The sequence below is a fragment of the Chenopodium album genome, chromosome 1 (assembly GCF_948465745.1).
Source record: "Chenopodium album chromosome 1, dcCheAlbu1.1, whole genome shotgun sequence".
In the NCBI taxonomy this organism is placed as follows: domain Eukaryota; kingdom Viridiplantae; phylum Streptophyta; class Magnoliopsida; order Caryophyllales; family Amaranthaceae; genus Chenopodium; species Chenopodium album.
In genome coordinates this window covers 67,205,312-67,220,001 of record NC_137834.1, presented here as the reverse complement: position 1 = coordinate 67,220,001, position 14,690 = coordinate 67,205,312, and the positions used below count along the sequence as shown (strand labels likewise).

General features: G+C 35.3%; 1 protein-coding gene and 2 long non-coding RNA genes across 3 annotated transcripts; all 3 read right to left on the bottom strand.

Annotated features, from left to right (window-relative positions):
• Nucleotides 1-881: 881 nt before the first annotated feature.
• LOC145597912 (uncharacterized) lies at nt 882-4,536 on the bottom strand. The gene is made up of 3 exons (XR_014103457.1): nt 4,429-4,536; nt 2,315-2,576; nt 882-1,371 (listed from the first exon to the last, which is right to left on the bottom strand). It is a non-coding gene; the product is annotated as an uncharacterized LOC145597912 (long non-coding RNA).
• A 1,228-nt stretch (nt 4,537-5,764) lies between these two features.
• On the bottom strand, nt 5,765-6,185 carry LOC145597853 (uncharacterized). The gene is made up of 3 exons (XR_014103433.1): nt 6,097-6,185; nt 5,928-6,027; nt 5,765-5,835 (listed from the first exon to the last, which is right to left on the bottom strand). It is a non-coding gene; the product is annotated as an uncharacterized LOC145597853 (long non-coding RNA).
• Nucleotides 6,186-7,198: 1,013 nt separating this feature from the next.
• On the bottom strand, nt 7,199-8,733 carry LOC145634683 (uncharacterized). The gene is made up of 2 exons (XM_081686087.1): nt 7,995-8,733; nt 7,199-7,773 (listed from the first exon to the last, which is right to left on the bottom strand). The coding sequence occupies exons 1-2, from the start codon at nt 8,731-8,733 to the stop codon at nt 7,199-7,201; spliced, it is 1,314 nt and encodes a 437-aa protein (XP_081542213.1).
• Nucleotides 8,734-14,690: the final 5,957 nt, after the last annotated feature.

The following is a 14,690-nucleotide window of genomic DNA, read 5'->3' as shown; positions in this document are numbered from 1 at the left end:
ACAACAATGTAACAAATCGGTTACCCCCAGAGACGTGTGCTTGACGGTGCTAGGTACGCGTTTCTTAAACTCTATTATCTGTTTTACGCTACAAGAAAAAGGGTAATTAGCGACGACCAATGTAGTCGCAAATCCGTCGCAAAAATGGATTTGCGACGGATTTGCGACTACTTTGGTTCGTTGCCAAAGACCTCGTCGCAAATCCATTTTTGCGACTAATTTTTGGACAGTCGCAAATTTAGCGACGGATTTGCAACGCCTTTGCAACTACCATTTCGCGACTAACTTTCAAATTTTAGCAACTAAATTATTGTCCGTCGTAAAATATTTGCGACGGATTAGCAACTACTTAGACCAATGTTTTAGGACTACTTTTGCGACGGATTAGCGACTACAAGACCAAACTTTTGCGACTACGAGACTAAACTTTTGCGACTACGGAGACTAGTTTAATTGCGATGGATTTGCGACTACTGAGACTAATGTTTTTTGCGACGGATTAGCAACTACTTACGAAACAAATTTTTGCGACTACAAAACTAATTATTTGTGACAAATTAGCGACTACTGAGACTAGTGATTTTGCAACTAACGAATCAGTCTCTAAACCTTGCAGTCGCTAAATATTTGCGACTGACGATCAATATTTGAGACCATAATTTAGTGACAACCAATATCAATCACAAAAAAAAGGTACCCACGCACAAATTCAAATAACCAAAATGTTAATTTTATTCAAATATCCAAAATATAATCAATTTTGTATCAATGCATTAAAAAACAATATTTAACTCATGTGACTAATTGTTCCAAAAGTCACCTCCCATATAAAAAAAGCTGCTTCAAATAAGAACTAATGACAATGTAAAAGACTAGTTGTTCATAAAATTACCACCAATAAAATAAAAATCACTTAGTTGTATCACGAGAGCGGGTGACTGCAGGCGTAGGAGGCTTATAAGGACGGTAAACTTGTTTTACAAGTGATGCCATTTCCTGCAATGTTTTTTGCATAGCTAATTTTTCCTTCTTCCATGTAGCTTTTTCGATCTCATGATTTTCGACGAATTCCTTAGCACATTTTAAGCTCTCTGTCGCTCTTTTTTTGCTTTCTTCCACCTTGTTATGGTTTTCTTCCACCATCTTCTTTAGTTCTTCAACTTGAGAACTTAATTGAGAAATCATGGAAGGAGTGGAAGATGATGCAGTAGATTGAGAAGTAGGATCGCTCTTGTAATACATTTGTGAAGCACTCCCTAAACCGTAGACTTTTCCTTTCTTTTGCCCACCTACAACCTCCAAGTAGACTTTGTCGGGGTTTATCTCAATTCCTTTGTTCTTATATTCCTCAAGTTTTTCCATATATTCTCCCTGCATTAAGATATGTATTAGTAACTATGATCTCAAATGTTAAAACTTAAATAAACTAAATACATTTAAATAAAAACAACTATAATAAAAATATAAGCAATGACTTGGGACATCGTCCGAGCCTAAAACTAGTTTGGACTTCTAAAACACAATTTAATTTAATTTGAGGGTGGGTGGTGATGGTTTGGAAATTCCTGAATGTGAGGATTAGGGGTAAAAGTGTCATTTTACCTCTTAATAGATGTTCCAGATTACAAAGGTACAACTATCGGGGAACAGAGGATCAGGGGTATTTTTATTATCGTTGTTTTTTTAAATAAAAGATGCAACTCTTATAGCAAAATAATTTATGTAAGCAGTTATTAGTAAAAATTTCGATAGAGTCTCCTTTGTAAATTGAAGAATTCCCTCCTATAGGGTATAGCTTCAAAATAAACCTGTTTCAATTCACATTATGCCATACCACATTAATCATATGATTAATGCCGGCAAATCATTCTCATCCTCCAACTCAATCACACAAACAAATAAACAATCCATAATATCTCCAAACATTAACTACCATATATTTTTTTTGTAATCTTAGAAAAATATATAAGTATACTCATGCCATGACTTTTTGAGACTTGTCACCCATCAATTCAACTTCATCATTGCCCACACAAACAGAATGAGTGCTCTCATAGACTTCAGCAGCAGTTGGTAAAATTCTATCCTTTTTCTTTGCCTTGTATTAGAAGAAGTTGTTAGCACTTACAGAAAAACAACAAAAAAAAAAGGAAGACATAGACTATAGAGCAATTGTAATAAAGACCAGTTTAGTCATCTATATTAGTGGCTAAAAAGTTTCTACTTGCTTCTATCTTATATTAAAAATCATAAGTTTGTTGCTAAAATCATACACTTACCATTTTTTTAACCACTTGAGGAGTAGATACGCTACCTTGGCGATGGCCAGGGTCAAACTTCTCTAATGTTTGGCCAGATAACCGATTATCTCTTGCTTGGTTAGAACGTTTTACAAAATCAGGATGCTTACGCTTATTTATGAATTCAGCTTGAACAGTGTCAGTCATGAAACTAACTTGCTTATGGAGAGCCATTTTGTAAACTTGGTTCAATGTGCCCCTAAGTCAGTCCCCAGCTTTTTTGTCAAATTCTTTCCTAGCCTTAGCATCGAACTCAGGTCTCCAAGTATATGTACGCTGCATTAGAATTAACATGTAAAGTTTATAATTTAACTCAAAATAGCATATTATACATAAATCATTTTATTTCTAATTTACAACCTGATATGGCTGCAGGAGTGCAAGATATTACACAACAGCACATTATAGTAAGCCAAAGCTCAATTAACTACCAAAATTTAATGATCTATCTCATTAAGATACACTAAAATATTGGCATGACGAAAACCATGGGCAACTCGTGAATCAATAATCTAGTGGTCATTTGTTTTGGTCATTTGTTTGCACTATGCTAAAAGAGGAAGAGGACAAGTGTAGTCTCTGGTGGGATTAGAAGTGCTGCTGCTGTGGGTCGTGGCTGTTGGAGGTGTCGTGTTGCTGGCACTGTGCGCATCAACACTGTTGCAGCAGTGTTGGAAGGGTGGGGTGTGAGCTTAGGGGCTGTGATTAGGGACTCTGATGGCAGCATTATGGCTGTGATGGTTCATAGTGTGAGTGCTCAGGTCCGTGTGGCTATGACAGAGGCTTTAACTGATCAACACGTGCATGATTCATTGATTCTCCACAAGATTCATATCTATCGTATGTGATTTTCTGCATTAACCATAACAGCAATAATCATGAAGTAACCTAAACATACATATTTTTTTCTCTAGAAATTAGTGTTATACTGCATATAGGTCAATGAGCAAAGTGCAACATAAAGGAGAAAAGGCAAGAAGTATCTCAATAGTCAATATCCAATGAATAAGAGCAAAATCAAAGCTCAGGGTATGCAGGGCACAACTACACAATCAGTGAGAAACAAATGCAGAAATTGACCAAAAAACACCCACCATAGTGATTTACGATAATTCACTTCACTCTCAGGTGGGTGAGTCTGGAGGAAATACTTATAAAGAAGAGGCACACTATTTATGAAATCCTGTAATACCAATAGTAAGATGGACAACTATTTTGGAGCAAGAAAAACAAGTTATATGTAGTAAAATGAGAGATACTAGGGAAAGAATGGATAAATTAAGAAAAATGCACATACAAACACTTCTGCTTAGAGCAGTAAACAAATTCAACTTCCCACCGCTGGGAGGTTGAAAAAGAAACGAATGGTATCAAAGCTATTGAAGCTTTGTATAACAGGCATTTTTCTCAATAGTTTCAACTATCTACAGAAGAAAACTGACCAATAGCCACCTGAGGACAGATTCACAGACTGAATAGCAGAACCCCAAACCTTTTTTTTTCTTCTTTTTTTCAAATAAACTGAATTGGTACAGCAGGAGATGGGAGAGGTCGGAGACTTATGGTGTGTTATGAACACACACCAGTATACTCACTTACCACCCATCCTTTTCATGACAAGAGTTAGATGATGACTTCTTGGTAGTTAGCCTGGGTCCATCTTCTACAAACTGGAACAAACCCCCAAAAAAATTGAGAGAACAGGACACAAAACATCCACTATGGAGAGTGGTATGGGTGTTGTGGTGGGTTGTGATAGCTATTCTGTTTTGGAAGCAGTAGAAGACAAATGCAATTAAGTGTGAGAGTCTTTGTGAGAGGGGAAGCTGAGTATAAGTAGAATAGCAATGTAATTGAATGGCATGTTCCGTTACAGAAGGATCAAACCTAAGTCTTCTAGGACTAATAGAATTACGAAGTTCATTAAGTCAATGCACCAAACAGAAATTAGTAATCAATCAAGCTTTCCTCTAAATTCTTAGTTAATTTGAGCATAATTACATTGATAATTATCGGTCCTTGACAGATAGAGCAAAAGGAACAGCATACAAAACACAAAACATAGTATTAAGGCTAATATGATTTAAGAGCAATGAATGCAAGAGAATGTCTCAAATTCTAAACATACCTTAAACTCAGTGAACCAACGATCCCTAACCATAAGTGGCACCTTAGTAAAATTCATGTATGGGTGGTTGTAGTGTGCCTTCCAAGATTTTGTGACATTTCCACTAACGGTTTGGTCATCAAACCTGATGCAAGAAAGATTAAGCACAAGCATAAATAATGATAATAAGCTACTAAGACAACAAATATAATACATAGATAAATATAACTGACCATATCCCATCTGGTGAGAGCTCAATCTTTCCTTGTTCCACTCCATTCAAATTTTGTGGTGCCACATCATTCTCAACAGCAACATCAGCATTAGAATTTACTTGCACAGGACCATTAGAAGGTGGTGGTGTCAGTCGTGTGACCACAGGATTGTCTTGATCAACCGATTGATTATTGGCTCGGACACCGCCTTGATTACCTCCCCGACCAAATTTTGAATTTTTCATGAAGGATTTCATTTCCAAAGAACTAGAAAGATCAGAAGCACAATAATTATTTTATACATAATAACCCATAATGAAAAAAAAAAAATTTAAAAAGTAAGCTCACAAATATGATCAAGAAATTTTAAAACATTTATCATACACCAAACAAATAAGATAAACACATTGTCTATTAAACAAATAAGCCCATAACAAAGCAAACACATTGAAAACTACAAGCTTAGAAATTATTCTTCTTCTTCATCCACATCATCATCATCATCATCCTCGTCATCGTCCTTGTCATCGCTGTCAGTGTATCCTAACTCTCCATCAACCTCTTCTTCAGATTCAGATTCAGTATCATCCCATTCATCTTCTTCATGTTGTTCTTCCTCTTCACCACCTGAGTCGTCCTCCTCCATTTCATCCATATCCTCGTACATAACACCATCATCATCATCCGACGAACAAAGGGTTGGGGTCTCAGCAATGTCTACTTGGAAAATTGACTCATCGATTGGGGCATCCACACTTGACCTAGCTTTAGTCTTAAAAACAGCCCACCATTGACTCTTATCTTTCTTTAAGCTTGGATAAGAGGTAAAATACACTTGATAAACCTGATGTGCTAGAACAAAATGATCATATGCAGGGTATTTCTTAGAGTGGTTCACATCAACTAATCTATACTGCTCATGAATATTCATGCCATTCACTGAATCCATCCAATTACATTTAAACAAGAAGGTTTTGAAGACATTTACGGTCCCCAAGTAGACCAGCTCAATGACTTCTTCTAAAATGCCGAAGTAATCAATTTCCTCCTCACTTATTACACCCACACCATAATTCATAGTCTTGTGCTTTCCATAATCAAAACTGTGAAACTTAAAGCCATTGATGTCAAATTGCCTCCATGTTTTGACTTGTCTAGACGGACCCATGGCAAGTGCTCGAATCACTTCATCAGTCTCATTAGATTCGATAACCTAAATTCAAATTCAAGCCATTAATTAATAAAATATATAACCTTAGTCATATTTAGCGAATGATATATCGAAACTTGATTGTAAAAACTTACAAAATCCTGAAACCATTTGGAAAATTCATGTGAAAACTTGCTCCAAATATCATGTAGGTCAATACCAGGATATTTTTGCATCATCGACTCTTCAAACTTCCTATAAACCTTAAAACGTTAATAATCTAGCAAATTACATAAAATAACTACCAATTATAGAAATTTGTACCTTTCATATTCTCCTAACACCCCACAATTGGAAAGAACATAGTGGTGTGCATGCTTGAATTCTTTCGAATCTAAAAACCTTGTTTGGACACCTTTGCCATGACCTTTGCTAAATTGGAATAATTCTGGTATAGTTGAATCTAGATCATCATCATCAACAACATTGCGTCCTAGATCTCTAGATTTCGTATCAACATGAGGTTGAAAGTAATAAGAACAAAAGTTTGAAATCTCTTCTGCAAGATAAGCCTTGCAAATTGAGCCTTCCACTCGTGCCTTATTACCAATTTTCTTCTTCAGATGATTAAGAAATCTACAAAATATGTTAAATTGACTCATTCACATGTAAAATTATAAATCATATAGAAGAAACTTGAAAACAATGGAGTGGCTTGGGAAAATGTATATTACCTCTCAAATGGATACATCCATCTATATTGCACAGGACCACCCACTTTTACTTCATGTGGCAAATGAACGGGTAAATGCTCCATTGAATTGAAAAATGCAGGTGGGAATATTTTCTCCAACTTGCATAAGATTTCTGGAATTTTTTTTTCTAAACGAGTCACATCATCAACTTTAATAGTGTAAGAGCATAGATCGCGAAAAAATTGGCTGATTTCAGTGACTTCTTTCCAAACATTATCAGGAAGAAGTTCTCTCATTGCAACGGGCAACAACCTTTCCATGAACACATGACAATCATGGCTTTTCATTCCATGTATCTTACAGGCTTGCAAATCCACACATCTACCAAAATCAGAAGCATATCCATCTGGAAACTTAAGATCTTTTATCCATTCACACAACACTCTACGTTGTGCTTTATCAAGAGTGTATGGTGCTTTTGGGAAGATCAAGCTCCCATCATCAGATTCAATAGGCTCTAAGCTACTCCGCTTACAATATCGCTGAACATCTAGGCGAGCCTTATCTGTATCAACTGCGGTATCTTTCACATTCATTATTGTGTGGATGAGTTGATCAAAAAAATTCTTTTCAATGTGCATAGCATCTAAATTATGTCGAATCAACAAATCTTTCCAATAAGGAAGCTCCCAAAAGATGCTTTGCTTATGCCACCCTGTCTTGACCTTTTTTTATTTTGTCGAACGGATTTTTGGATCAATGGACTTTGGAATCTCCTTAACCTGCTCCCATAGTTGATGGCCCGTCAATATTGGAGGAGGCAATCGAGTTTCTGCTCTTTTTTTGGAAAAAGCAGTGCGGTTTTTTCTATAAGGATGTGTAGGTGGGAGAAATTGACGGTGACTATCAAACCATGATACTTTAGAGTCGTTGTCTAGCCAAAAAGATCTATGCTTGTCCATGCAGTATGGACAAGCCATCTTTCCCGATGTAGTCCAACCAGATAACATCCCAAACGCAGGAAAGTCACTAACCGTCCATAAAAGGGCAGCTCGTAACTTGAAATTTTTCTTTGTGGATACATCATATGTCATTGTACCTACTTCCCATAAAGATTTCAATTCGTCAATCAAGGGTTGCATGTACACATCCAAGTTCCCTTTTGGGTTTTTAAGACCCGGAATGAGCAAGGATAAAAACATAAACGGCTTCTTCATACATAACCATGAAGGCAAGTTATATGGGGTAACAATTACTGGCCAACAAGAATATTGCCTTCCAAATTTTCCATGTGCTGAGAAACCATCTGTGCATAGACCCAATCTAACATTACGGGCTCACTTGCAAAATCCTTGTATGTGTTATCAAGATGTTTCCATGCTTCACTATCACTTGGATGGGCGAGTGTTCCACTTACCCTAGGATTTTTTGAATGTCACTGCATTTCATGTGCAAGGTCTTTGGTCGCATAGAGCCTTTGCAACCTTGGCGCGATCGGGAAGTAGAATAACACTTTGGTCGTCACACATTTTCCACGAGAAGTCTTCTTATAACGCTCTCCCCCGCATTTCGAACACTTTTCAAGGTGAGCTTTATCCTTCCAAAATAACATGCATCCTTTAGGGCATGCATGTATCTTCTCATGAGGAAGTTCAAGGCCCTTTACCACCTTTTTAGTGTCATAGTACGTCTTGGACATTGAATTCTCATCAGGAATTACTTCACTAATGAGCGATGAAATACTATCGACATATCTATGGGGCAAGTTGTATTCACACTTCAAGCTCGTAATCCTTGAAGCCATCTCTAAAACAGATAATCGACTTCCTTCATACAATGGTTTTTGTGCGGCTGCTAACATCTCAAAAAAATTCTTAACTTGAGGATTAGGTTCTTCTTCAACATTCTGAATATCTTCATGCATTGGATCACCATCAACTTGACCAAATGCATCAATAATCATGTCAACATACAGATCCGACGGCTCATCTGATGCTTTTAAAGAATCAAAATCCTCTCCATGACAAACCCATTCATAGTAGTCATTAAGAGATCCTTTTTTATACAAATGCCCTCTTACACTTTCAACATCTAAAAAAGGAACATTTTTACACTTTGAACAAGGGCATCTGATCTTTGAAGATTCTTGAAAATCACGGTGTTGTTTAGCAAACTCAATAAACTCTCGCACGCCAATTGTGAACTCTTTTTTTAGTAGTTGACCTTCTAATCTCTCATACATCCATTTTCGATTCAATTTCTCCATGATCCTAACTGCTAAACGACATTAATAATCATACACATATATGTAATATAGTCTTCTTATATATGTAATTTATTCTTATTATATATGTTACTTAGTTATTTAGGCAATTACTTAGAAGACAAAAGAAAGATAAGCAAGAAAAGGTGCAGCAGTTAAGTCATATAGTGTATACACAATCCTTTTTCTTTATTTTTGAGACAATGGAAACAAAAGTGTTCAATATTCATTTGGTGGGACAACATAAATATAGAGAAACCAAAAAAAGAAACTTAATAGGAACAAAAAAATATAAAAAAAAAACATAATGCATCAGTGTATGTATCCACGATTCGCATATGCTTATAGTGAAACAAGCAGAACAAAACAATGATAGGTACAAATCAATTTATTTTACCAAATCAGGGAACAAAATTTAAGAACAGCGGAAACTACATACATCAAAATATGAAGCATCATATATATGAGAATAGGATATCTAGTGTTAAGGAAAAATATAAGAAAAATAATCTAAAAATATTATATAGGGATTTAAGTCAGTCTGACTAATTCATTTATATAAACTCCTGTTTATAAGTTTCTGTCATATAAACTATCAATTACAACATCTATATAAACATATTGCAGAGAGTATTTACATTGTCAGATATTATTCATTCTGCAGTATACAATTCTGCCACAATTCTGGCACCTAAGACACAAAATTACTGCAATATAATAAATTCAAAACCAGGTAATGCAATGGTTATTATTTATCCTAAATTCAAAACCAGGTAACGAAACCTAAATTCGGCAGCAGTGCAACACCACAAGATCAACCACAGCTAACTAAATTAAAATTCTTTAGGAAACCTAATCTTGGTTATTATTTATCCTCTTCATCATTGTCATTTCTATCCTTAATTACAATGTAAAAATGCATATACACTTCACTTAATTATTATTTCAATTTCTGAAAATTATACAGAGAATTCGAACAGATCCAGACCTTGCAAATTTCAGCAGTGCAAATAAAATCAGTCATTAAGAAATTAAAAATAATTAGGGCTTTTTGAATAATAAATCATGTTTTAATGGTTTTTTAATAATTGACTTCAAAAATAACCCAAAAATTCGCAATTGCCTGTCAAACAAAATCAATTCAATCTTCGCAATAAACCAGATTAGATTCAATTCAATCAATTCACAACTCATTTGATTCACAATTCAATCAATTCGCAATTTGCAAACGAAACTAGACTAAAATTAAAAAATTGGACAAAATACTCAATTATACTAAATCGCAATTAGCAAATTGCAATATGTGAAATATTAAATGGACACTAGGAAGAGGAAGCATGCGACTAACCGGAGAGGAGATGGATGGCGCAACGGCGACCGATGAAGACGACGTGGGTTTGATCTGAAGTTCTGAATTGCATTGGCCTTCGTTTTTTGTCCTTTTTTTTTTTTTTGTGAGGATGAAGAGTATCGAGCACTCGAGCAGCAATGTTTGTAAATAAGGAGTGATGAATTTTTTTTTTAAGGAAGGATTGATATAATTGTTTATTGTGTTTTTTGGCGGCAACAACTTATTGTACTACTTTTACTAAGGGTTTTTATATTTCCGCACCAAAAAAAAACTTATTATATATTAAGGGTTTTAATTCCTTTTTAATAAATTTTAAAAACAATAGTAGCAACTACCATGTTAGTTGCAATATTAGTCGCAAATTTTTTAAAAAAATTGTTTCAAATTTGTTAGCCTTAGCAACTGCAATTTAGTCGCAAAAAGTTGTAACAATGTCGCAGATTAGCGACCGAATAGCAACTATTGTAAAATATGTTGCAAATTTGCGACAACTCATTTTTTGCAGTCGCAAAAATAATTTTTGCAACTAATTATTATGGTAGTCGCAAATATTAGTTGCTAATTAGCGACCGCATAGCAACTACTGCAAAATCAGTTGCAAAATTTGCGACTGCTCGTCTTTTTAAGTCACAAAAATAATTTTTGCAACTGATTATTATGGTAGTCGCAAAAATCAGTCGCTAATTCAACTTTTTCTTGTAGTGTTAACTTATGATAGTTTGCAGGTATCGGCGTTACAAGAATGATATGGGATCGCAGAACGTTCTGAATCATTCTCCGTCCCTATCGCTACTTTGACTTCTCCAAAACCAAACCCAGTGATGAATACCTGTCGTGTCGAATCATAATCGAACGAAGTGAAAGTGTGGAAAGTCTAGTGTTGCGGTTAGTTTTTTTTTATTAAAAATCACTCTTTCTGTTTTCGAAAACCTACTCTATTTTATGAAAATAGCCAATCCAGTTTAGTTTGGTCCATAACAAGGGTCCAATAATAGTGTAGTTGGATAGGGCTCGAAAAGAGCTTTCCAACGGTATATTATAAGCCAAATTCCGATGAATAATGAGGAAGTTATGGCCAAATTACTAAACTAGGCCCGGTTTGATCTTTATATGCGGCCCAATGATTTAGAGAAGGGCCTATTACGAATGATCATTCCTAATGCAATTAGGATCAATTATAGTTTTTTAGAATCTTCTAGAAGGTTCTTTTGAATCGTAATGGGATTAGGATTGATAATTAAGTTTTATGAGTTTTATTTGGAATAAAAGAAGTGTTTTAAGTGAAATTACGATTTTACCCCTCGTACGGAGTTTTACGATTTAATAATATTAAACAATAGAAAACGTGTGGAAAAATCTCCTGCAGCGCCGAACGCAGGCAGTCGCCTAGCGACAGACCCTGTCGCGCGACGACAGAGTACAAGGGTTGTTGCGGCGACAGAGGCGTGTTTTATTCCTTTTCGAACTCTGATTCGTTTTTATCAAATCCAGACTGTTTTCATTATAAATATCGTCCTTAGACCTTCATTAATTCTCACCAACTCTCATCAAGAAATTCTTGATATTCTCATTCTCTTTTTGTAAACCAACTTTTTACAAACAAAATTCCGCATTCACAAGCACTAGACACACCTAGCCAAGTTCGAAATTTCCTTCTCCCTACACGTAAAAGGTTTGATATTTCTAAGGGTTTGGTCCCAAATCTCTCTTTCAATTATTTAATTTAATTGTTTTGATTTATATTTTTCCTTGAAGTTTACTGACACGTGTAATTTTTTATTAGAAAGAGGTAGAGCCATCCAAGTAAGTGCTTTAATTGTTTTTATTGATATGATATAGAAATCATCTTTAGGTTGTTATTTTGATTCCTTGTATCATGTTAGGATGCTTTTCTTAGTATGATGTTTAGGGTAACAATAAGTTTCTTAATTATATCAATTATGATTTCCGTGATGCTTCCTATTTTCTTTCCTAATAGCATGTTAGTATCATGTTAGGGCTAAAACTTTGATTTTTATTCTTTAGTGACATGCTAGGGTTTGTTATTAATCTTGTTAGTATCATGCCTAGGATCTTGCTATTATTATGCTTTAACATGATTATGATTGTTATTATTATTATTATTATGATTATTATGTTTCTTGATATGCTTTTATTATTATTTCTTGATCACCACTTTTATGCATGTTTAAAGGGAATTTGGTGTTTGTAATCACGCTTAATAAGATAATTAATAATCTGGTTTGGGTTAATTTGATTATAATTCAAGTGATCACCAATAATAGTTTTGTTTGTGCATTAATATTCAACCAACATAGATAAACAGTTTTAGGGTAAACCTATTGATTGCATGTTAGTCAGAAAGCGCACATGAATACGAGAAGAATAAAGTAGAGGCCTATTATTAGGGCGAGTTCTTTCTCTTTTAGATTGAATTTGTACCTTCATCCCTGAACTTTCAGTCTTGGTTCCAGACCTATTGGAGTTAACGATCTCCTGGATCGTTAAGGGGTGTAACCTTCACCTTGTGAACGATTTACAAGTTCCTAAAACTTGTTGGCGACTCTTTTGCTCTAGCTTCCTTCCCTTTGGATGCCACCATGCTTAAGTGTATGATCACAGTGGGGCTCAAGTTTGGGGTAATGCTTGAAATATTCCCTACAAGGGGTTACTTGTATTTTTTTTTTCAAGAATTACTTGTATTTTTTTTCAGGGGTTACTTGTATATTTTTTTTTCCAGGGGTTACTTGTATAGGTTAATTCAAGGTTAATTGTATGAGTTACTTATTCAAGGGTTGCTTGTATGGGTTACTTATTCAGGGGTTACTTATATGAGTTACTTCAAAGGTTACTTATTTGAATTACTTTTTCAGTGGTTATTAGTTACTTATTCAAGGGTTGCTTGTAGGCCCATACCAAACCAGTAACACCCTACAAGTAACCCTCGACCAAAACCAATAACACCCTACAAGTAACCCCTGACCAAATTAGTAACACCCTACAAGGAACCCTTGACCAAAACAAGTAACATCGTATAAGTAACCCCTGACCAAACCAGTAACACCCTACATGCAACCCCTGACCAAACCAGTAACACCCTACAATTTTTGACGTAGAATGTTCGATCTAAGATTCCACAAAAAAATGAGCACAAATTTCTTTAGTTCTCATCGATTTCACTATTTCAAATGTTGTTTATGAACTTAAGGATAATTAATCACAATTTTTCACAGGAATTTAACACCCAATTTCTACAATTTCGGGCTTTAATTGCAACAATTTGGCAAAGAAGAGAGAGAAAATGGGTGGACTAGAGATATGGTTGTTGGTGATGTGTGGTTTGGCTTGAAGAAGAAGCTAAGAAAAGAGGAGATAGAAAATGGGTAGAGTAGAGATATGGTTGTTGGTGATGTGTGGTTTGGTTTGGAGAAGAAGCTAAGAAAAGAGGAGAGAGAAGAGTAGTGGTATTTAATAATATAAGAAAAATAATAATAAAAATTATGGTCAGCCACATACAAATTTTTTTTTGATTTTTATTCAGTAAGTCTTGTTGCTGCCCGTCACACCGTGTGGCCACTTAAAGTAACCCCTATAACATTGATTAAGTAACCCAATAATACCGACCGAGCAACCCCTATAACACTGACCAAGTAACTTTATAACAATGACGAAGTAACACCTTAAACATTGACCAAGTAACCCCCATTACTATACATTAGCGAAGTAACCCCTATAGTGACTAGCCATACGATGTGGCCAGCCACATATAAGACTTTATGTTTTTATTAACTTATCTTTTTTCTAAACTTTATCTTTGTTACGGATTTTGCAAATGATTTTCTACGATGAATCATTTTAACTCGGTATTTGTTAAAAGGAATAAACACAGTATGATTTATCCTAACTTTTAATGTTTATCTTTGTGACTTAAATCCTATTTTATGAGTGTAGACACTCATTTGTGTCTCCCCAAAACCAAACCCAGTGATGAGTACCTTTCACGTCGAATCATAATCGAATGAAGCGAAAGTGTGGAAAGTCTAGTGTTGCGGATAGTTTTTAATTTCTTTTCTCTTCTCTCTGTTTTTGAAAACTTATTTTAAGAAAACATCCAATCCATTTTGGTTGACCCATGATATCGGTCCAATAGTAGTGTATTTGGATGGGGCTTGCAAAGACCTTTCCAACGATATATTATAAGCCCAATTCCGATGAATATTGAGGAAGTTATGGCCAATTTACCAAACTGGGCCCAGTTTGAGCTTTATCTACGGCCCAATGATCTAGGGGAGTTGACGATCTCTTGGAACGTTAAGGGGTGTAACCTTCATCCTATGAACGGCTTACAAGTTCCTAAAAACTTGTTGGCGACTTTTTTTCTCTATCTTCTTCCCTTTTGGACGCCACCGTACTTTAGTGTATGATCACAGTGGGGTTCAAGCTAGTGGGATTAAAGCTTGAAATTATTCCCTACAGTTTTTGGCGACTCCACTGGGGAGTATTTCTATTTTAATTCCTGAATTTGTTTTGGCAATGATTTAGAATGAGTGGATGAGACTCGAAACGTTCTAAGTATTTCATGTGCGTAATTTTGATTAACATTATTCTC

Excerpts from the sequence above, each read along its gene's own strand:
- LOC145634683 (XM_081686087.1), bottom strand. The coding sequence starts at position 8,733 with ATGGAGAAATTGAATCGAAAATGGATGTATGAGAGATTAGAAGGTCAA. Across the intron at positions 7,774-7,994 it reads GAAGACTTCTCGTGGAAAAT|ATGGTTTCTCAGCACATGGA; the intron begins GTGTGACGACCA and ends GTCTATGCACAG.